Source organism: Strigops habroptila, chromosome 6, assembly GCF_004027225.2.
Source record: "Strigops habroptila isolate Jane chromosome 6, bStrHab1.2.pri, whole genome shotgun sequence".
Lineage (NCBI taxonomy): Eukaryota > Metazoa > Chordata > Aves > Psittaciformes > Psittacidae > Strigops > Strigops habroptila.
In genome coordinates, this window is record NC_044282.2 from 33,203,754 (window position 1) to 33,228,831 (window position 25,078).

Below are 25,078 nucleotides of genomic sequence, written 5' to 3' on the forward strand. Positions count from 1 at the left end.
TTTAAAAACTAACACCAATTGATGCATCCTTTATATACATAGCTGTTGATACACTATATATATATATTTTTTTATAGCAAAACGACGGTTTCACATTAGCTTGTGTAGCAGAGCAAGGAAAGTTTTGTGTGTTAAGACTGATCTTTTCTCCATTTGCTTTCTAATAGATAATTACTTCCCAGCTGCTGAATTCTAAAAGGCTTTTGTAAGAAAATGAAATAAATGTATTTATACAGTATCACTTTTCTTTTTTCGTTTATAAATGTGTTGTAAACAATTAAGCCCTGATATTTTTCTAGTTTTCACTTCACAAGGAACTAGTACAAGACTTCTTTGTGTTGGCTAAATACTCTCTTGGTGTTCTTACCTGACCGACAAGCAATGTCCACATCCTTTTCAAAATCGGTCTGTAACAAGAAACAATGGAACAAGTTCACCATTATTAATTGAAAACTAAACCACAACATCTTTTTGCCAACTAGCGCTTCCGAAATGTCCTACTTACAGAGTCATAGCCTCTTAAAAGTGGTTTCTTGTTGCTGAGAAGGTGTATTGTTTTACAACAGCAGAGCTTTACAAAGTTTCCTAAAGTATAACTGGGTGGTTTTCAAAGTATGCTGCCTGACCAGAAAAAATAAAATAAAATAGGTGGAAGTAGAGTATATAATTTTAATAAAACAATACAGTGTATAGATTTTTATGTATATGGAAGAGTAACTTCTACATCTCATTGAAGGATCATCTTTAAGGAAGCTTTTCATAGTAATTTTATAAAAAATATGGAAAATATTCTGCAATACAAATTACTGTGAATAAGTGCAATCCAATTAGTCCACCCTGTCTGAAACTTGATTAATTTGTTATGAAGTGGTTATTTGTTACATAACATTCTGTCCAGCCTTGCTACTAATGTAATCACATAAACCTTGTACTCTCTGAAAACAACTATTGTTTATTTTATTAGGCAAAAATAAATGAATTGTAAGAGCTAGGAATGATTTTTAACAGTTGAAAATCCAAGCACACTTTTCCTAGTTAAACAAAACTGTTCATCCTGTTAGAGAATTCAAGTAATTTTTAGTAATGTTTTTATTTCCACAATATGTTTATTACATGAAAAATGTTTAATAAAACTGATCTCTTTCCTCCTTGTGAAGTCCAAAGATTGGATTCTTTTTGTGATATCATTTTTGAAGGGCATCTTCCTGCTGAGCCTTGCATTTTTTAGAGCCTAATTCTGTCCCCATTATAGTCAACGACAAACTGTCATTGAAATTGAAGGAACCAATATGTTGTCTTAGTATACTACTTAACAATATTAGTAAATCCAAATTGGCATACTGAGCCATTCACTATCAATCATCTCCTTAATTCAAGCCACTAAATAGATTCCCCCTCTAGAATCTCTACCACTTTCTCCTTGTCTGACTTAGTTTGAGAGGAACATTCTCCCAGGCCTAATGGAAAACTCTGAAATGCATCAGTTCTCTTTACATCAACAGCAGAAAAAGTCATGATATATTTAGATTACTTTCTCATTTTCTTATGTAAGAACTTTTTCCCATAAAGAACAGTGGTGGAATTCACTGTCCTCCACTAAATGATCACACCAATAATTTAAAACTTGCTAAGAGATTTAAGCAAATAGATAATGACCTAAACAGACTTATGCTTAAAAATGGTATTAATATTTAAGCTGTACATATTGTGCACTGTATTGTATGTGCTTGCCACGTACAATACAGTTTTTTTCTTTTGCATAGAAGCACTAAATTAATAGTCAAAGAAGAAATAAAAGCTAACCATGATTTGAGCATGTCCATTAGGAAAAGAACTTGAAGAATCTGCATTGATTGGATCCTGGCAATTTCTCAGTCGACATCTAAATGCGTCTTGAACCTGTGAAAACAATATCATACTGATTCTTGTGCAACATCACACACTACTCCTATTAAAGAATAAATTAAACTGTATGGAATACAGTGCATGACTTTTCTCTGGCGTATTTAATAAAGCAGAAGCAGTAAACATAAATGCCTATTCCTGCCAGTTCATACATTTTCTATATTTTGTGGCTGCTACAAAATCTGTCAGTCTATCACATTAAGACCACAGAATTAAATTTGCCTGGGGACAGAATTAACTAGTAGTCAGTGATGATCTGGTATTCAAACCAAATCTGTCTTGGGTGATAGTATTTGTCTTTGTCTTCTCATTCCGTTTGGCACAGGTCTGATAGCAGGATTAGTAGATATACTATTAACTATTGCAAAATAAAATATATCTTCTGCTTAATAAATGTAAGATTCTTGAAAGACAGTTCTTAATAGTTACTAAAATCAGATACATAGTGCTTTCCTAATTACACTTTAAAGAATAAGTCAATTTGAAAGAAGTTACCGATTCCAATCAAAATTTCTATAATTCCATGTATAAGGAAACTCAATCATTTCTTCTAAGAGTAAAAGTCTTCAGATCAGGTAAATATCTTCAATGTGAGCACAAGAAGAAGTGGACTGTTTGCACAGAGTCTGGTTTCTCGAAACTTCACAGAAATTACTGTTTACCAGTATGTTCCATAAAGTACATTTGAAGACTTGTCCCTAAAACACAGGTATATTTGAGGAATTATCTTTTCATAGAAAGTCTATTTTTACTTTGATTTTGGGCAGAATGCATGTCTAAAGAAATGGAAGGCTTTAATTATTTTTTTCTTGTTGTTGTTCTAGAAATGCAAGTATCCCTATTAGCAACCTGACTGCAAGATGTGACTTGGGAAATGGGAACATGGTTGGGTGACCTCCAATCAAAACAAATAAGTATCATTTCTTGTTTGAATATGAAAGTACTTTCAATAAAATGCCTACAAAAATCTACGTTCCATTCTTTATCTATATGTAGAAATTACTTGATACCTTATTCAGAATAATTAAAAGGGAGAAAATTGTATTCTATTCATGGACATTTTGGGAACAGCAGAAAAGGATAAATCATTAATTGTTGCTGGTGAAAAGCTGTCCCCTTTCAATACATCGTATTCTATTGCAAGCTGTTTAGAGCTTTCACAAAAGAGAAAACGAAATAAATAAATAGGAAAAAAAAGTAATTAGAAAGCATTATTTTAATGTACTCCATCTTTAAATGCGTAAGAGTGCTCTGCAGTCTTGATAAGTGACTACTGCAGGTTGAGGAAGACAGAATATATAGAGCAGGAATAAGAATGAAGCAAGGTGAGAATGTTTAGACTGATTTCAAAACACCATGACTTCCCAAATGTTGTCATGTAAAGTGTGCTTGACCTGTATCGTGACTCAGATTCTGATTTTAGGCACTACCCTTGTTGTGTTTTTCCACGTTTGAGGTTAATTTGGCATCTCCCGGTTGCTACGAATTTAATCTAAGTCTTCTCTCACTTTATCAGTGCTGAAGTCAGGTCACACTTCAGTTTTATGCTATCAGAGAAGGACTGGCACAGTGATTTGATTAAAAAAAAATCCCTCCCTCCACAGCATTCCCAGATGTGTTGATCTCATTGTAAGCCTCATGATGCTTGACTCCAAAGCATTATTACTTCAGAACGTACTGTGTGCAGTGGGCCTCCATATGTTTGGGACTCTGTGTTCATGAAGCCTCCTCAGTTCTGATCGCTTCAGAGATCTTGAGAATCTCATGTCCTACTTTCACTACCTTCTGTATTAAAGCAGTGAATCTTGATTTTAGGGTATTCTTAAATGTGTATGTTTCTTACAATGTTTCTGAAGTACAAGCAGATGATTTTAACATGTTAACAGAATGCCAAAGGTAGCTGTATCCACCATATCGACATATGTTGCAATTTCTAGGTGTCCTCACACAAGTCAGAAACAAAAAACTTGAACTTCCTAAATACCAGCTTATTTTTCTAAGCTGCTTTTTCAACCTTGTTGTTTACATAAAGACTGTGCTGTCTTTACATTTTACTTTGAAACAGAAGCTTGTTTTTCCCTCCTGCCTTTTAACATCAAGTTACAAGATTTTCCTAGAGCCAGGCAGAGCAGGAGAGACAGATGTGATGAACGTGCGATTACCAAGGAAGTGGTTTCCTTAGCAACAGTAACCAACTCCAAGCTTTTATAACTTACCCTCTCTGTACTCCTGTACTCTGTTTTTCTCTTGTAATACAGAAATGTGGGCTTTAGATGCCAACGATGCTTTTAACCCAAACGTTCTCTAGTCAGCAGAGCACAGCAAAAGAAGAAAATAAATGTGGGTTCCTCCCATTGCCAGCATTAAAGGGAGTTACTCAGTGTGATTCAAATTAGTTTTAGAGCATCTCATGCTCAAGCAGGTCAGGTAAACCATTTTACTCTGATGAAGAAGCTTCAATGCTAACCTCTCCTATCATTCTCTGTACTGTGACACATACCTTACCATCTTCTGATGTCCAATTACGTATATAAACAGCATGGAGAGGGAAGAAGAATACTAGGCTCTCTAGGCTAAGAAGGCAACATAAAGCAATAATACCTAACTGTTATTTTGCATTTTTCTTTCCTAATTTCCAAATGGTCTGTAAGGTCTCCTGATTAAGAAGTATTACAATTTTTTATATTTATCTTAGAAGTTAGAAGATGCAAGTATAGAAAAATTTAATGTCTTTCCGAAAGACCCTGAAAGGACAGAGGGCAGAAATAGGCACAACACATCACTTAGTTCCCTTCTAGTTGAATGTCTTACTAGTTGTATTTCTTACTCAGTGAACGTCCCTGGCTTCCTTGTCACACAAAATCTTTGATATAGCATACTAGAGAAAGTAAAAGATGTTTCTATCATTTATGTTTATATCAATATAACTAAGAGGAAAACCAGGACTTTTATGTATATAATTGTGAAAGTCTGTGTCTTTTTGTAATGTAACGACTATGAAAGCATAATAAAGCAGGGCTGTCCTCTTCTTTGAATTTTATGGTGATATACCCCACCTCACATTTTTCCTCCTGACAGTCAGAATTACTGTTTTGCCTGCGCTGGCATGCTATAGATGTTGGATCAATCCTATAGGCTATAACTGAGATAGCTTTGTAGCTGTCATCAAGAGTGACAAATATGTTGGCAGGATTCCCCTGACAGGCACTGTCAGAGCTAAATGCTTTTGCAGACAACTCAAAGCAACAGACTTTTATTTCATTGAGAAGGTACTCTGTGAAGCGCAAAGGCTGCATTGCACACTGTGCATGATGGCCACTACCTTGGCTTGTACTCACTTAAGGGTCTCTGGAGCTAGAAAGCCATACTCTTAAGAGCCAGACAGTTATAACTGGACCTATGTCTCTTTCTGTATAGGAGCTTGCTGCAGTAAACAATTATGGTTTTGCTGCTGTGAACTGGTCCATAGAAGCACAGACCATACAGACTTTTGAAACAAAAGCTGTTTCAAGTGCATCAATTTTTTCTTATTTGTACTTTTTATTCTGAAGTACTTAAAGTACTTTTTATTAATTTTATTTTCCCATATGAAAAAACCCCAAACCTTAATTAGTTTCTCAAGTATTTTGCTCACTCAGTGTTGACAATAAACTTTTTCTTGAAACATGTTCCTGTTTTTCCTGGTTTTTTAGTCCAGAAATGCTTTTGAATAACTTGCCAATCATAGGGAATCATGTAATTTGTTTACTGGTGGTGTAAATATCCTAAAGTTGATAAATGGCTAATGTGTAATACTTCATGCTCTCCAGTCCAGCTCCGCCTGCTCATTTTTGACAATCTCACTACCACTGATCTGCCAGCAAAGCTGATGTGTTATCACTCTCAAATCTATTTCAATAAGAATGTAGGCATTCACCTATATACACAATATTGTGGAAGCTTGAACTTGGGATTCATTAAAAGCCACCTTTAATCAAGTGGGTGCATTTTATACTGAAACTGACATTCTGAACCTGGAATTATCTGATCTTTCTCCTCTCTCTTTCACTTGCTCCTCTACATCTCAATACAAAATACTTTTCTCTTTCTACGAAATATATTTCCGCAGAGCAAGCTGTATATGACATTAAAGACCAGTTGAGAGATTAACAGTAACACAGCTCTTTAGAAAACTGAGAAGCTATTCCTCACCTCCCTTCGGAGAATACAATGGACCATGACAATAACAAAGCCTTGTAATGAATCAAATACTGCAAAAAGTATCTGAAATAATATTGATCTTTTGTCTGTCATGGCCAGAACTGCAGACATCCAAGTCAGAGCTAGAAGTGGCAACACCACACAGGAACTCCAAAGGGATGCCCTATTAAAACAAAAAAGAGAAAAGCAGCATTGTAATGTTGTAAAAAAATGATTAAAAGCTCACTATTAAAATAAAACATATTTAAGGATGGCACTTTATCAATTTAACTTGAAAATCACAAAGAAGAATGTAACAGTGTCGTACTTTATGTTCTAAAGAATATCCTGTATTCAGTTAATAAACACAGTTGTAATTTTATTTTTTTTTGTTAAAAAATATTTAAACGTGCTCAGCACTTTATACAGTGTTAGCAAACACAGTTGTCATCATCAAACTATTGTCTCACATGCACTGTATAAGTTTGTAACAAGAAGATGTAAATGATCAGGACTAACATGGCATTACTGGCGGTGGTGGCTGACAAAGCTGTTGTTGAAACTACTCCACACTTGGCACATTTGAGCGTCAAACCGCTATGAGGCTCACTCATCTGACTGCAAACAAACAGAACACCCACAAAAAGAACAAAATATTGAATTGTCACCAAAAAACGTTGCTACTGAAATTTAGCTTTTAAATATGTCATCATGCAGAAAAAGTAAGTAGACTTATTCAGGATGAATGCTCTATGTTGTTGCAAAACTGTACTTTGTACTTTACATTATTGTTAGCTTTAAATGTTAATGCTATGGGGCTTCATTTCATGCAGTCTCTAGTTTTTGACATTTAAGCTAAAAAGGCCCCAAATGTCCAGGGATCAAAACTGCTCAGTACACTGAAGTAAACATAAGCATGTGCTAGGATAGACACACAAAGTGAAATCCCTCTATTCAGACCTGTAAGAAGACTGTTGTATCTAAACTTGAAAAAGAGTATAGGACACTTAAAGGAGGAGTATGAAGTATGTACAATTACAGAACATTAATAGGGAAAGAAACCTGCAAAATTTATTCAAGCAGCAAATCAGTGTGGGCGTACTGTATAGTCAGATTTGTACTAGCGATCTGAATGGCCCACTAACATCTGGAATGATTTTATTCATGCTATATGAAGGTCTGAATACAGGGCTTGAAATGTATGGGATCTGATGAAATAAATATCAGTTGCTACTAAAAAAAGGGTGACCTGTTTTGCATTTTAATAAAACACAGTACACAAGCATTAAGCTCAAAGCGTTTTGTATGGACAATTGTACCTCGGCACCTGTCAGAAGAGTTAAGGGGCAAAACTTGGAATTTCAATTTTCTTTTATATACAGCATGCATTCAACTTCCTGAGTTGACTAAATACAGAGTTTTGTTCCTCCTTCTCTTTCTGCTGTCAGAACAAGGAATAACCATAGCCGAGATGTGACAAGGAAGGGTGCTTTACCTATTCCCAGCTGGAAAGTGGTCAACATGGTGTAGGTAGGCAACACTTCAGCTTTTTCCCAGTTATTTCAGCCAGCAGAACTCCTTTTTATTGCCAAACCCAGCATTCACAAGATTTTTAACATACTGCTCAAAACAACATTGAACTCCAGAGGTTTCCATTTTGATAAACCAAATGATGGCTTTCCACAAAAGAAGTGCAATATATTTTCTATTAAAAAGCATTTTCTTTTCCCCATAATAAAACAGTGAGAACCGTGACCTTGTATAAGGTGATTGTGGGGTGGAAAAAGAACTCTGTGAGTCCATGACAGTTTACACCAATTAAAGATCTACATTAATGAATGAACTAGAAAAATGCCTTGGGTGAGCTTAGCTAAGCTTGAGAAAACATTTTCCATCTTTGCTTGGCAATACTTCAGCATTATCAGAATAGACTATTCTTCTTACTTCCATAGATCTGTTTTGTATCTTGCAAATAATAATAGAACTTGATGTGTAAACAAAAATAAATTTTCTGTCTGGGCATATATGTATGCTACCTCTTATGTCAGGAAAATGATTGAGATCCATCAAGACAACATTTTTTTTTTCCAGTCGTTCATTCTCCATATGCTTATTTAAGGTGGTAAGACTCATATGGAGTTAGTATATTTTGCCCCATTCACTGCTTTAAATCCCACATAAATGGTTCCTACAGCTGCACTTTTGACAGGTGTTAAGTCCAATGTTTTCCAGAAAGAATGAAGTCGCCTTCCTGAGCATGGCTGGCAAGAGATACTTGAGAAATGAGTGACAATCCCTTTTCTACAGGAGGTCAAACGCTGCACCAATTTCTATGCCCCAGAGAATGACTCAATACCCATCATATGCCAAGTAGTATCAAGGAATGCTGTTGCCAAGCCACCATCTTATGCTATCACAAAAGTTAAAATTGTTTCTCATTGGGATATCTACATGCTTTCCCAGGATAGCTGGATTGCTTCTGGCAGAATAATTTATAGTTCTTTATCCATTTATTATAAAATAAAATACCTCTTTGCTAAGTTGTGCAGTTAGAAAGCAAGTTATTTGTTTCATCAGGAAAGTATAGTATAAGCAAATAGATTTCTATACCCTACAGTTGAGTAGCTAAAAAAAAAAAAAAAAAAAAAAAAAAAAAAAAAGAGTTAAATCTAAGCTTGGATATCCTTAGAAAATGTACAAAGCCAAATCTGTGGCTGCTCCAACTCTTAAAACCACTGGAATTAGACCAAATGTGAATTTGAAGTTGTGATCGCTAAGTTATTACTGTTCTTGAAACAATTTGAGTAGTTTTATAATATTCTAGATTTCATCAGTGTTATAACACAGTTAAGAGTGTTGGTGGAGCAACGTAGACAAAGTTAAGAAAATAATGCTTTTTAATGAAAAAGAAGGAAAAGAGAAGAAACAAAATGAAAGGTTTTGGTACATATTTGTCAGAATGATGGTGAAAGAGCTGAAAACCAGAAAGTTTTAACTGAATTAATATTAAATGCAAATCACACCAGCTGAAGTATTGATCATAAATCTGCTCACCTAACCAATGAATTGAACTTATTAGGAATGCTACTATTAGGGAAATGGTAGAAAATGGTAAAATAATTCAAAGTGAAGCTGTAATAAATTTAGCCATAGCAGTAATCCACAGTAAAATGAAGATACTATTGCTTATTATAATTAAAAATGCAGATATTGGTGGTGGTTACTACAAGCTGGCCCAAAAGACAATACTAGAACATGCAGCTGCAAAAAAAATTACTCCAAGTTTAAATATATTCTCATATGCATTAAGAAGGTGATGATACACGTGAAATATTTGTCTGAGCTATGGAATGAATCTAGGTTTGCTGTTGCATTTCTTCATATCATTGTAATCCACTGAAAAGCAGTTTCTGATACCACCGTCATAATCCTTTCTTCTCATGATAACAAACAGAATTTGAATTTTAATGCAAGTAAATAATCAATAACACAGAATTTCCATTTACCCTTTTTCTTTTTTAGCTTTTAAAACATGGGGTTTTTTTACTTTGAAATTCTATTACACTAATTTAGAAGATACGTCTATGTAGATATGAATGTAAGAACAACAGCAAATTCTTTGCATAGTCAGAATGGCAGAATAACATTGACCTCAGTAAGGAATATACTGCTGTAAAACATATTTTATAACAGTTTACACAAATAAGTAACATTTTCCACCACAGTAATTACATTTGACAGCTAGACAAAATAATCAGCTCCTCCAGTACACACAGTTCATAAAACTCTTTTCCTAACTGCAGCTTTACATGTATGACAGTCTTTTGAAATCTCCGCTCAGACTTGTTAAATCCTCATTCTTGTTAACTTAATACTGTTGTACTTGTGTTTTATTATCTTTAGTGTGTTTAGTTGCATTCTCTCAGGATAATGCAACAGCAGCTTTTGCGATGAATGGAATCTGTTAGACACACTGTTACACTGATATAAAAGTTCAAAGTACAATCAAAAGCATTTTTGGTGAATATCCATAACTGAAAATCAGTGATACAATTTTAATACGCCTTAAAATAACCCAGTTTTTGCTTACCCCGCTCTGTGTTTGAGCTTTTTATCTAGGATTCCATCTCTGGAAACAAGTTTATTAAATACCAAAATGCCAATCACCATGTTGACCTGTCAAACAGAAAACAAACAGTTGATTTTTCAAGGCCTGAAAGAAAATGTTTCATCCTGTTTCTTCAGAAACTGGCACTTACGGGCCTGCAAAATGCCTCCTGCTACATTTGCAAGTATTTCTTCAGAAATTGTGTAAAACCGTCCCTGAGCACACCAAAAGGCCATATTCTTAAATGAGTAACATATACGCACACTGCAACAGGTTTATTTTTGAATCTTGAGTTATGCCTGGTATCAAGTTATATATGTACATGTCTGCTATCCAGAAGCTTAAGTAATGTATCTTTAATATTGCCTCAGTTTTAATTGCAACTGTATATCCTGTTCCAGGAAAACCAGTGCATTTGAGTCGTGCACACAGGAAAGAGCTGGTCACAGCACATGATGACTGTAACCGTGTTCCTTTTTAAGCATTTATGGCCTATGTGGGTGTTCCCACTTTTGCAAAACCACCCTGTGGTTTTCCATATCTTCCTTCCATTAGTCACTGTCTATGTTATTGACCAAAACGCAGGTCCTGTGCCTTGTTTGACTGTATTTTCCCTTCTTTTTTTCTTTTTTTTGTGGGCCAGATGAATGCTGGGCTAAGTCTGTTTAGCTCCATTAAAGAAAATGGTGTTATGATCACAGACATGGGTGGAAGACCTAACCTAAAAAAAAAAAGGCAAGTGTTCCAGCAGTCAGACTTTGGCACTTACTGGAGATAGTAATGGCATTTAATGGACAACTTTATGACCGTTATTATCCATTTGTATTATTGAACTGAACTCTACAAACCTGTCTCTGCATGACCCTGCAAAGAGGTAATACCAAGTTTGAACCTATTAAATAAATATTCCTTTTTTTCTTTTTTTTTATTAGCAAAGAGTAATCTTTTTTCCCTTTCAAACAGATTTTTCAAGGCCTGTGCCAAAATACCTAATTGTTGCCAGTCTGTCCTGCCAACTCTTTTCCAGCTTTTCTCATCGTCACTTTATTTTCAGCATTTACATTTTTCAGCTGATGTTATATAACTCTTTTGCTTTGTACACTTAGGCTTAAGTGGCTGCATGGAACAGCTCCTTCCACAGCTACCAGCTAATGGTAGGGCAAACCTCAACTGTGAACTTCAAACGTCTCTGAACAAAGCTTGCCAATTATACAGAGAACATACAGTTCCATGCGAAAATGGTGACTGGCTTTTTTGTAAACATCCTTGGCTCCTCTATCATGACAGGGACTGTGAGTTGTACAAAAGGATCCTGGCGTGATACCAGGCAATGATGAGACAAACTCTATGGGAGTAGTAAACATCCATTTCAGGAAAATTTATATAGCTAAATGGCTATATTTTTGATGACTACTAAGACCTATTCCTTTTCCATGGAAAATCAGAACTAAGTGGTGTTGATAGAGCTATCCTAGTATAAAAGTGGTGGAGTGAAAAGAATTAGATTCAAAATCTGTAAGGGAAATATGCTAAAGAAATTATTGTAAAAAATCCATACGAAGACTGCAGAGCAGATGACTGATAGCTGATGGCACATGTAGAGTGCAATTCGTCTTACCCTGAAATAGGCATCTGAAATAATTCTGATGGTTTGAGCACTAAAAGTGCATATTTTTCTCTACTGACAATGAAATATGGCTGGTATAACTAGCTTACATGCAGAAATCTACATTGCAGATGTCTACAATTAGGCAAAGTGAATCCTACACCTAAATGCATTTCTAGAGATGTGGAAGATTAATACACAAATGAATAACATTTCCCAGCTATGACATTGTTTTCTTTCCCTTCAAAAGCAGTAGCCATGGAGAGCTTGCTGGCTGGTTCCACTCCTTCTGTTGCTTCTGCTGGCACAGTGATACACTGCCAAGCAGCACTCTATCAAGACCACCACTGAACTTCACAAGGCAGTGACAATTGCATAGATGCTACTGATAATAACTCACTGATGCTTGTTTTCTGTGCCACTAATCAGTACGTTATTCTTTCACAGCTTACTGTGTAATCATGGAGAGAGAACTGGTATAAAGAAGTAATCCAATTAAAAGAATCATGCATTGAAAATACTGAAGGTATGTTTAACAGTGCTGATCTTAGTATTTACAGCAAAAAGTAATGCTACTGTATAGTTAAACTTTTCTTAATTTAAATAGCACATTCCATCATTTCACATGAAAATACTGGAAATTATATTAATGTTTACCAAGACAACAGCAGCTGCAGGTCCAACGAAAGCATAAAGCAGCCCTCCTTCAAGAGACAGCCAACAGCTGGAAAGAACATTAGAGAAGAACTAACACAAATTAAAAATAAGTATAATGCATTGCCAAGAAAGCATTAATAATTACTACAGCATGAGATTCTTCTGGTGCATGTTCAATCCTACATTTTGGGATTCATATGCACACACACAAAAAAATTACTTTGTTGAGATGATGATGTAGAGAGTTGAAAACTATTTCCATTACCAACTGCTAATGTTTCAAAAGTTTTAAGATGAATTATACATATACTGATATGCCTAAAATGTATTAAGAGCACAACAGAAAATAAGTTTGCAAATCTCTGTTGAACTTCCTCTAACCACGTATGATGAGTTAACTGAACAGTGTTTGCCAGGTAGGTATCTAGAAACATTTCCAGTTTACAATGTCTGAGAGTTCTATACTTAAAGCAATGAAAGCTCAAGTACCTTTAACATAGAACTTCAGAAAAAACAGGCTTCTACATATCTTCTTGTGTGTCCTTTAGTAATTGCAATTAGAACCAAGTCTTACAGACAATATTCCCCTTAAAGAAAAATTATATAAGATCTAACTGTTCTGTATTCTCTGGAATATTTTGCAAACAATGTCAATGTATATTTTAAACCATCTGAAAACTGTATTTTCTTGTGAGCTATTAATCTTGCAGAGTTTGTCATATTGCATCAGGGCTTTCACTGAAAACCGTCAGATTTCCAAAGAGAGAGCGCTTACAGAATCAAATGCTAAATATTTGATACACCATGATGTAAAGCTTTCCATATCTGCAAAAGATCAGGAGCTTCAGACACTGAAGTAAATGCAGCTGTGCTATTTTCCCAGTGATTACACATTCAAAGAACTGCATGTTTATTTGAATGCATGGTCACACCTACATACAAGAAAACTCAAGTATATGCATTCAAATAATTTACTTGGATCTCACATCCAGAAACATTCACATCAGAATTATACAAATCTTCTTTATTTTCCAGTACTGTTTTTTGTACTTTTGAAAACCAAGAAAATCGAATGCAAGAATATCATAATATTAATGCCCTGTTAAGGCTGGAATTCTAACCGCAAAGAATAAAAGTGTTTCCCCTTGCACTGAACCCATGTGAAATCTGCCACAGGGACCCAACTGTACCTGTGCTAAATTCTGGAATAATAAATTGATGCAAATAATTCATAGCTTCTTCACTGTTAAAAAGGTAATACATGTCAGGCTATCCTACATCCTACCTCAAAAACCAGCTACAGCAATAATGCTCAATGTATTTTTGCAATGTTAAAGAAAAATGCTTTCAAAATTTTCTGCTATTTTTTTTGCTCTTTTTCCAAAAGCTAGATTATTTATTGTGAGAGATTGAGAACATGTGTTTCTGAGAGAGGGGAAATATATTCACAGTGCACTTCCCTACCAGTATAAACTTTCAAGCCTAATGAAGATGACCATTTGTGTAACTAATTCATGTAATAAAAATTTTCATGTTTACTGAGAGATAGAAATATCAGTTCATAAAAATTGTTGATGTATTGTATTTGTAACATAATTTCAGTTACCTGTGCTGAATAAAGGGTCAACAAGTTAGTTGTTTTTTTTTTGTTGTTTTTTTTTTTTTTTTTTTAGTAAAAGAAGTTTCTACCACAAAAAATCTTTAAGACCCGGACAGAATTGTTCATTTCCTTTCCCACAGCCTCAATAAAATGGCTGTTAAAAAGAGTGGCTTCCATGTAGAAGCAAAGCTGGGAAAAAATGTAGAAGTTTTCCTCTTTCCTTTACACAATCTGAATTTTTAACAATCTGGATTTTCAACTATGTGTGACGTTATTATTGCAATATATTCAATATCCGCTAGTTGAAGACTCTGAAATGCGCTTTTTCCCAGTCTTTTTTCGTAGAAGACTTTCTGAAGACAGAGTCTCAGGTGCCTTCTTATACAGTAAGTAAATTGTCAAAGTTTTACTTTTTTTCCTTCTTTTTTCTTCTTCTTTGCTCTGATAGCATTTTTTCCTATACTTTATAGTTGTTTTTAGTTTGTTTTCCCGCCCTGTCTTCTTTCTCCCTGATCCCCACATAGCAGAAAGCCATATAAATTGATGAGTATTAAAAGCATCCACTGATGGTTTTATGCGACCAAGTTACATGGTCATAAAATTCTGCTGAGTGATGTAGTATCTGCATACTTGCTCCTGTATCCTGAGATTTTGCAAGTTGTTTGATGCTCTCCAGTAGATTGGTTCCTTCTCTTATGAGAACATGACTATGTCAGCATTTTATTTTTTGCTGATATCATGAATTCCTGTAAGTTACCTGCATTGCTTATTAATAGATAGCACTTTATGTAAAAGCGAGCCTGTCATGCGGGTTTATTAACTATAACTTGTAGCAGTGGTGCTTTCATAACTGATTGTCTGAAGAGAGGTAGCAACAATATTTATTAGACTCACAGAGATACTCGAAAAAAAAACCAAACATTCAGATGTGCAAATCTTTTTCAGATATCCTGATATATATAAAAACTTGTCACTGTCATTATTTTTACCACTTTTATGAAAGTCCCTTCAGCTTCTGTATGTGTATCAGTACAACTGACTGTGTGAAATACTTTTTTCATATGTATTTTTAAATTTACAGTTATATAATTGTCTAATAATTAGGGCTAGATAAAGAAAGATAAAGACAGAAATCAGAGACTGTTGATCACAGAACTGGTTTGAGTGTGAACAATTTATGCCACCCTCATCAGTCATATGTATACTGTATGAAACAGATCTGCTTCGAAGATCCTTGGGCCTTCCCCCTTTCCTTCAAGATCTGCATGTGTGAGACTATGGGATTGGAATAAATTCATTCATTTTCACTCCTAATTTTCTCCATTTGAAGGCATCATTTTCAAAAATAGCATCTTACAGACCAAGAAGAATTTGCAACGGGGCCTATTTCTGATGACAGCATATGTGTAATTGATTGCAGCCAAACAGGCCAAATATAGCGTAAGCAGTTAAAAACCTCAAACAAGTGCTTTAGTTAAGGGAGAATGAGCAGGACAGGAGCTCTGCTTTTATACTGCCTAATGGTTATTATGGGACACAATTCTTTGCTGCCTTCTGGTGTGGGACAGCACATCAGCTGTTGATGGAGGAAGAATCTCCCTTTCTTGCATTCCCTTTTTTCCTTATGTAATTCAGATGTCAAATGCCAAGAAAATGTATTTGCAAACAAGATGAGAAAGCTGCATTATGCTTCTGTTTGTCCCTAGTACGCTTTCTTCTGTACCATGTCAGCTGAATTTGAATCCTGGGAGACAAGCTGTTACATGTAGAGACACCCGCTCTTTTTTACTTTCCAAGTTATCCTTAATGAAAGATTTGTTGCTTGTCTGAATATTTCAGTATATCCTCTTTTAAAAATGCATTCAACCCAAAAAGGAAGTAGGAAGCAAAACTAAGTAAAGCAAGTAGTCATACATGAATAATTGTAGTAGAGTAAATGCAATGGGATTGATCCTTCAAAGGACAGAGCTACATTCCCAGTGGGGTCTGGATATTGTAATCTTGTGATTTGTAATTCTCACAGCCTAAATGGTTCTCCAGTCCTGGTTCAGGGACTAAATAATTAAAAAGCCAGCAACATGAGCACATATTAGCTAGAAAAAATGTCAGAAGGAGCAGATCCTCAATGTAATTCCCAAAAGACAGCCAAGATCATTGTTTAACTAATGATTGCCAGCTATACATGCAAGTTAAACACTTCAATTAGGTAATTCATTCCTCATTAAAAAAAAATGCAAGATGCATGTTGTCACAATTTAAAACTAAAGAGCTCCGTAGTTAGAGTATGCAGGAGGAGATTCAATTTTAAACCCTTACCCATCCAGAGCTGGAGCGAGGGCTTGAAGCTCCCTCACCATGTGCCAAGCCTGGGGGACACAGGGTAGGGAGGGGGAATCCTGATCTCACTGAGTGATGATGCTGAGGAGAATAATTAAATATTCTTTGAAGCGGGGACTTGACCTAACTCATCCACATCTCTGATGAACGCCCTCATTACCAGGCTACAGAGTCATATTTCCTCTCTTTCTGTACAGATGTATCCTAAATTTCTTAAGCAACGTGAGGAGAGCTCCAAACAGGACGACTGAAGGAAACACTTTTGCATACATATCTCTGTGCTTGAAGTGCTCTGCTGGCAGGAAGGAGGCTCAGCCCAAGCTCCTTCTTCAGCAGGAGACAACCAAAGGGCAGCCTCGTTGAGGAGTGAATTTTCCAGAGCCCTAAATGCGCACTGGAACCAGTCAGGTAACTAAACAGTAACTGTATTAATAAAGTGTAAATGAAATACACAGATCTCTTCCTCTCTGCCCCTCAAGTACAGCCCAGTCCAGGAAAGAGGCTGGATCAGGCAATCCAGGAGAGAGGGGATGGATGGCAGAGCTATTTTGAGATTTCTGTGGGGCTTTGGTTCCAAGCAGTTCAGGGGCACTGAAGATGAGGTACATGCTTGGTGGGCAGAAACCTGGCTGCCAAAGAGACTCTTGCCAATTCAGTTTTAGACCCATTTAGATGCTGGCAAAAGCTAGCCATAACATTTAACATTTTCTTTGGTAAATGTATTTAAATGTTAGGTGTCTAAGTGGACCTAATCCTCACTGTTTCTAAAAGGCTTGCTACTGCAAAAACTCACAAGAAATCCAGGATCCCTGGTGCTTTGATGAGCTCAGTCCAAGACTGGCATACGTCTTTCTCTTTATTCTTTTGTGGACCACTCAGTGACTCTCAGGACAGTTCCAACTGTGAATGGACACCTGTAGGGCCTTTAGACTATTCTGTGTAATTCCTGATGGGTATGACAATCTTGTTAATTAAGAACAATTTAATATTTCAGATTGACTTACTAGTGGGCTGTTCCATATCCTTTTGTCTTGGTAAAGCCTATTGATATTGCAACCACTAATGCTGGTAAACCTGAAAAAAAAAACCCAAAACAGTAATAACCATTAGATGCTAAACAAAATATGCCTGGACAAAAATGACAGGGCAAGCTAATGCAAAATGGCCAGTTTTACATGGAATGAATCATTTAATGAAGCACAGCACTATTGCAGGATTTGTTTTTCTGAAGCACTGGCAGGGAGGAGGACACTGTTTTCTGCCCACAGTGTACCACTTTGATGTAGCTAAAGTACTGGTACATTTGACAGGTCTTAAAGTGAACTAGGAAGAAGCTTCGTGAATATTCAGTGAATGTTTTTTCTTGTTTTGTTTTTATTTCTTGATATTACACCACTTTGCTGAAAATCTTCTAAATTTTTTTTAAAACATATTTTTATATATATATATAAAAAAAAGTAAAATATACACCAGCATAACTTGAGCTTAAGATAAAGCGGAAAGGGTCCTAACCTAGTTTTGTTTTTAGTAATGTGCTGTCTACTATCTTTCGGGTTTACTGAAAAAAAAAATTATATTCTTGACACTGTTGCTGCATTAAAGTTTTCATCCCGATGATTCTGAGGGAACGAATTTCATGGACTTACCCCATCCAAGGCACAAGAAACGTTTCCTTATAAGCCGTGTCCTAATTTTCCCAGTAACAGCCATATATGACTGCCACGCTTCTGTCAAAACCCAACAGAATGAAGCTAAGAAGAAGAAGTGTAAAAATGCGGTGGTTGTGGTGCAGATGCCCTGCAGAGAGCAAAGAGAAACTCACACTGAATACTTAGGGACACTCATTTCTCATTTCAATTCAAAGAGTTGTCATATTCTATCATCTTGACCTTTATCCTTAGCATAAGCTCCCCCTTCATGATGTGGTGGCCACAAAGAAAGAGAGAAAGAAAAAGAGATGCTGATGGGTGTTAAGCAGAAGAGGTTTTGATTGTTTTCCCAAACACTGAGTGTGCTGAGCAGGGACAATGAACACAAAATAAATCATGACACCAGATTTTTCTCTGCACATTTACTTTGACCAGGGATCATCATAAAGCTATTGTGGTAAGCAAGTTACAAAGTTCCTGATTATAAAATCTCACAGAGCTGAATAAAGAAAATGTGGGAATACAAATGCTCCTAATTGCCAGTTATATTTTCTTCCCCTCCATGCAGAAAGATCCTCACTGTAAATCTGAATTTTAGACAATAGATGAAGTTTGATTTATTTTATTTTTCAATTTAAATCTTATAGCACATTACTCTATTGGAATATGCTGCCTGAGATCTTTTTAGTTAGGTTTAAGTATCAGAACCTTAACAATTACGCTGGATATTGTTTTTATGGGTGTCAGTCCTTTGTCATCTGAAAAGTATTTTGAGCACATGCAATTGGCTTTCTTTTGTCACTGTAGCCCTTAATTGAACTTGACATTGTAGCTTATATAAATGAGCTTCTTGGCATAAATGATGATCTACCCTCTACTGTGTTGCTTAAAATGCCAGTTGCAGGCTCTCAGGCTATAAAATGCAGTATGAATTGTACTCCAGAATCAAAACCACAACAGTAATTTTGAGAATATTCTTACCACGATTTATCCGTATCACAATTCTAAAAGTCAAAATTACATCAAGGTAAAAAAAAATATAAACCAAAACAATACCATATAGCCAATATTAACAATGTAAAATCGCAGTTGAGAAATGTAGATATTATTTTTATGATTATTTCTTTACACAGCATACACATCTAATAGGTATCTTCCATGCATGTAATAAAAGGTTAGTCTTTTTTTGATTTTTCTTACTAAAATCCCAGTTCAGCAAATTATTTAGGAAGAAAATTATATATATATATTCTAATTATACATATGCTAATATATTTTATATATATCCTAATTATTTATAGATGCTTGCATATATATTGTTGAATCAAGGCTGGTATATCCAAAAATCTGGGAGGAATATGTCCCTAAAGTATGTGGATTCATAAAATCTGTCCTGTATGTGACTGATAGCAGTATTTCCTGGATATGAAAAATACTTATTTAAAAGGAAAGCTATGCAGTGAAACACACAATAAATATAATAGAAAATATAGAAATGTCCTCTCATTTGCTAGCTCATATGTTATGAATTTCCACTATGCAAGTTTAATTTGCTTTCCTATCAATGTTTCTGCAAAAGCAAGCACGTTCTGTAGAAACAAGAATTTGACAATAAAATAACTTTTGAGAAAGAATACAGAATCTTTTAGGGAGAAAATGCATAGGTAAACCACAGTATTACCCTGAGGAAAAAAAAAAAAAGTGAATATACCATTTTCCTTATAAATAACACAAATAATACAAACAAATTTTGATTTTTTTGGTGAAAACATTGTTAACTTTTGGCTGACTGAGTATAGACTGTAGGATTTCGTTCATAATTTATTCCCTGTATTGAAAGAAAGATAGATGATGATAATCTGAGACAAATGGGGACATGGCTGTTAAGGAAGAAAGAACTGTGATGAAAATGTTAATGATCATTTTGATCACAAAATGAGAAGACAGAAGCAAGTTTTATTAGAAGTGATCTGTGCTCTAGCTGAAATAGATGACTGCTGATTATAACTATTCTAAATGGTAGACAGGGGTCTTCAATGAACACCAATGGTAAGTCTGTATCACTGATACAACAGCATATTTTCACCACATACCATCAGAAAGACGCAAATCAGCCTCAAAGCATCAGCTAGCAACCACTGTGGGATCATGATGAAAGAATCATGTGCAGGCAGTGCTTGAAGTGAAGTCAGCCTCCCTCATTCCACAGCCAGAGAAGCAGTCCTGGCGAATGAAAGTCTCCTATCCCAGGTATAGCTATGGGCTCAGCACAATTGACCAACATCCCCCCTTCGAAATCTGCTTTTATGTACTTCCGTATTCTTCCCTTTGATGAACGAACAACACTTTTTTTGTCTGGGAAAGCGCTATATCTGGGAAGTCTATTTCCAAATAGGAACAAAAATTCATTTTCACCAAAAGCTATTATTAAATGGGGCATTGAGTGTCTCTAGCCAGGGAGCCATAATTTTTACCAGGACTTTATTAGTATTTTTTTTCTTTCTCACCAGGTCATGGACTACTCCAGTCTCTCCTGCTCCATTTCCTCTTCTCCACTGCCAAGGGATCACCACATCCTCTTATCTTGATGCACATGCAGCAGCACCACAAAAAACTTGTGTCCCATTACTCACAGAAAGCTGCAGCATGTCAACCTGTCTGCACCAACAGGGGTACACATCTTCCCCGTTGCTTTAGGAGAAGGTGTTTCTTATTTTTTTCTAATTCTAAATTATTAAAACACACTGAATTAATTGCCTGTGCTGAGCATCTGTCAACTTGCAACAAATGAATTTTAACAGCCTAATTTATTCACTATTTCTTCAAGCTTCTGAAATTAACTCAACTCTGTTACTCTAACCTCCTCTTCCTCCCATTGCCATTGTTCTCAGCTCCCCATATGTAATTCTAATTACAAGTAATGAAAGGGAGCTTTTCTGTCCTCAGTATGCACAATTTCATGAGCTTTAATTGAGTACAAGTGTAGCTTTAATTGAGTACAAGTGTTTTGCTACCTTGAATACCTAAGTAAGACTGTTCATCCAATTTTAATAAACAATATACTATTGAAAGCAAGAGCACACATCAAGTATCAAATTATTTTCTTCTTTCATTCTTGCAAGACACCCACTCCAATGAGAGTACTGAAGCATAGCTGAGAAATGTAAAAAACAGTGGAAATTCAAAGCTACTCAATCTAGCGATGAATGTTTCTAGTGTAATAAATAATATAGAGAACATTTGTCCATTTGCATGACCAACAAAAAGCAGGCCATAAATGAAATCTCAAAATAAAAATTTAACATTGTTTTTGGAGCATCTGGTTGTTGGTTGGGATTTTTTTAAGTAAAACTGTTCTTTTTTAATAGTGGTGTGAGCAGATCTTCTACACAAAGACATAGACTATTAAGTAAGGATGTATGATGTGTCTTCTTGCCCCGAAACAGGTTCTTTTTCCTCCAACAAACTAGCTGCCTGTCTCTGGATTCTGATAAATCGTATAATAATCAAAGCTACTGGAAAATGAACACAAAAAATGAAATCTGTATTGCTGACAGCAAAATGAATAGGGCTAAAATCCACTCAGCTGGATTATATCATGAAGTAGAAACGAAAACTAGTAGGAAATTGTATAAATAATTTCTTGGAGATTAAAAAAACCTTGCCCTTGAACTAGCTAGAAGAAGATAAACCTAAGGAGATAAATTAAATGGGTGCTAATTTTATGCTTATGAAGTTCTGACTATGCACTGAATACACAAAGAGCACTTGAAGACCACAGAAAAGAACAAATGAAAAAAAGAGCAAACAAAACAAAGAGAATGCAAAGGATGTAGCTAAGAGCAAAAATATAATTCTATGTCAAAACTGGTATATTTATGGCTTTTTGTGACACTGAATTTCTCAGCTTTAAAAGAGTTTCTTTTCCTTCTTTAAATTAAAAATATAAATTCATAAAGTAAAATACTGCTTATTATTCTTTATTTTATTCATTATTATTATTTATTTTTAAACTGATTTGCACAATGCAGTACCTTTGTCTCAGGAATGGCAGAACCTGCCAGAATACAGGGATACAGTATCCTGGTCAGATAATATTGAATTCTAGATTAAATACTCATTTCTAGAGTAAACTGCCATGAAATAGTAGATGGACTTTCAGGGGCTGTGGGACAAAGAAGCAAGGGCTTGCATCTCAGGAGTGCTTTTCTTGAAGGGGGACAGATTTTCAATGACAAAAAGATATGGCAAGGAAAGCTGTCTCTTCAGTTGCAAACATCCTTGAAACTGTTCGGACCTTAAACACCTGAGAAACCATAGCTGTAGACATCCGTGTGTTTCTTCCAGAATCATTAATATTACTAGCACTATAAAGCTCTGAAGGTACTATTTTATTTAAAAAATCCCATGTTCTTTTCTTTTGCCAGGCTCAAGTACTGTTACCACACTTGCGCATGCAAAAAATTCAAGAAATCTGGTGCCCATATTGAAAATAGCACTATAGTGGAAGGAATTGTTCTAAAACAATTTTATTCATTTTTTAAACCAACAGCTATGAAACTATTTGCTTTAACTTATAGGCAAACTTTCGGATCATCTAAAAATCTTTTCTGGTGTCCTTAAAAATTGAAGGCCTAAGTGGTTTAGCTTCATTACATTGTGTTCTCATATCTGACATGATAACCCCACATAATTAGCATTTGACTTTATGAGCATTTATGTGAAGAGATATGCACAGTTAATTACTGTACTGCAGGATTTTGTAAGCAGTACAATGTGATTGGTACCCTTTACTTGGACTTTTAGAGCAAGCTAATTTTTTAGTGCAACAGCAGTGGGTTTCAAGCAGTTCTGTGATCTGCCCTACAAAGATAATGAGCAATAACTAAGGACACTCCATTTTATTGCTTGACCACAACAAGCAAGATGCCTTTCTAGGTTCTGATAAATAGCTTATAAGCTGGTTGTGAATGACCCTGTTGTTTCAGCAGTTCTTTTGGTTTAGTGTACAACTGCAGCCTCACAAAGGATATCTATATCATCAACAGCACCGCAATGCCACAGGAAGATATTTTCAGTATCAAGTTTTGATTTTTTTTTTTTTTAATCACATGCAAATTATCACAACAGTTGTTAAATGTTGGGGCCACAACTTGTGCCTCATTTCAGGATGCAGTATAATTTATTCAGCTATTTCAATTTAAGGTTGATTTGTCTGTCATATCTTGTCTTCCCTTCTGGAGTCTGTCCTCTTATCTGACAGTATAATGCCAGTGGTCCTAGGGCAATGCTGTAAGTCGGACTGAAAGAAAAATTATACTTTAAACTGTAAGTTTTCTCTGCATTTGCATTTTCCAGACACACTTTAAATATCTCTCTTCTTATTTTCACTTAAAATTTCTCTAGATGCTTTACTGACAAACTAAATTCCTGCTCCTCTTTTTCCAACAATTACTTCAAAGGTATTTCTAAAAATTGCCACTCTGTGAGTAAAGCATTCACAATCATTATTGACACTTACTTGTGAAGATCAGTCAGAATGTCTCCCATTTTTTTCCCTGATTCAGAGTCCAGCAACAGAGGTGCTGCTCATATCTGATCCACTAAGAGTATATGAAGCCTTCTTTATAGCTCCTACCCTTTGCAGTTACTTTTCTTCAAAGTTCTCCTTTGATAGTTGTCACCTTTATCACTCATATCAATAACCTCTGCATTTAAATTTGATACCGTATAGTTGTACTTCGGCACCCCTCAGTTATGTCAACAGAAACGTGCTAGTTTTTATCCAAAATAATTCCTCTGCTAGCCACTGTTCTTCTCTAGACCTTATAATGCACACAGTACAAAATTATTCCATCAAGTAGATGTGAAGGGATAGGCTGCTTATTTTTTGGGATGGAAAAGAATTCTTGAAAGTTGCTTGCAGCATATACAAACCTTCCTTGCTCTGTGGTATAGCAGAATCTGTCTATGCTTGTAACAGTAAAGGCATCCTTTATGCACTGACATGTGATCCATGCTGCTAAATTGATAGTGAATTCTTTGTCACAGTATTGACCTGGGGCAAAAAATGCTCTCCCGGCCCATGCCATGCACAGATTGAAAGAGAGCCTGGGCCGGGAGCCCTGCCTGATGGTCAGCTTGCATACGACTGTCCTCCTGCGCTGGTTGTAACCGCTGCAAGCCATGTTGTGCTAATTTGCCTCAGGGCTATAGAAATATCTGTGGTTCATTTTGGTTGGGACAGAGGCAAGTAGTCCAGCTGGCTAATTCATAATATGCTCAGCTATTCCTAACATATGAGACAGTAAAATTCATTCTGTGTTGTTTACAGGATTCTCTGGAGATTGTCAGTGCAATGCGCAGGTTTGTAATATGTTAACTCAGAATTACTTTCTTGGTGGCATGCCTACTGTGAATTGAAAAGCCTGAAAAAAAGGAGGACAGTTTTTATACAGTTTCCTTACGCTTACACTCATTTTAGTCTTCCTCCCAGTTTGGACTGTTATTGCTAGGTTATATTCAAGCAAATGAGCTCAGCACAAACAATATCATAGAACAGGTTACTCAGAAGCAATTTAATTTCTTTGATTGCAAAATATGGCAAGTGAAGCTGTGAACATGTATATTTTTCTAGGCAGGCAAGAAATGAAGAAATAGGATCCTCTAATCGTTTACAGGATTAATTCAAAAGCCAGTAGAAAGACTTCCATTAATTTAAGCAGGCTTTATATTGAGTGTTACACCTACAGAATAAGGGATGAAAGGTGCATGAGCCAAGGCTTGTGATTTTGCTTCTTATCCTAAGTGTTTTAAACCTTTACAAAGTATTGAATATCTTGCTGGTAAGTGAATATGGCCTGCTTCACATTATGAGTTTATTCTGTTGGCTTTGATGTTAAACCCTTTAAACAAGATAAATGTCAAATCTGTCAGGATAAAATAACTTAGTATTTTAACTATGTCATCACATGAATGTGTTGTGAAGTTTACGAAGCTCAGAACAGCAGGTTTTCAGGCAAACACAAAAGAAAATA

The 25,078-nt window shown here is 35.6% G+C and overlaps 1 protein-coding gene across 10 annotated transcripts in view; it reads right to left on the bottom strand.

Annotated features, from left to right (window-relative positions):
- ADGRB3 (adhesion G protein-coupled receptor B3) overlaps positions 1-25,078 on the bottom strand; it is a 457,019-nt gene that overhangs the window by 23,443 nt on the left and 408,498 nt on the right. For 8 of the 10 annotated variants that reach the window (XM_030489525.2, XM_030489532.2, XM_030489528.2 and 5 more), the window contains 8 exons: positions 18,039-18,189; positions 17,397-17,466; positions 12,456-12,522; positions 10,175-10,260; positions 6,604-6,702; positions 6,097-6,268; positions 1,804-1,899; positions 368-407 (listed from right to left, as the gene is read on the bottom strand). In XM_030489525.2, coding sequence (XP_030345385.1) covers positions 368-407; positions 1,804-1,899; positions 6,097-6,268; positions 6,604-6,702; positions 10,175-10,260; positions 12,456-12,522; positions 17,397-17,466; positions 18,039-18,189 — 781 coding nt within the window. The remainder of the gene's footprint in view (positions 1-367; positions 408-1,803; positions 1,900-6,096; positions 6,269-6,603; positions 6,703-10,174; positions 10,261-12,455; positions 12,523-17,396; positions 17,467-18,038; positions 18,190-25,078) is intronic. The other 2 variants (XM_030489534.2, XM_030489530.2) reach the window with 1 other exon arrangement.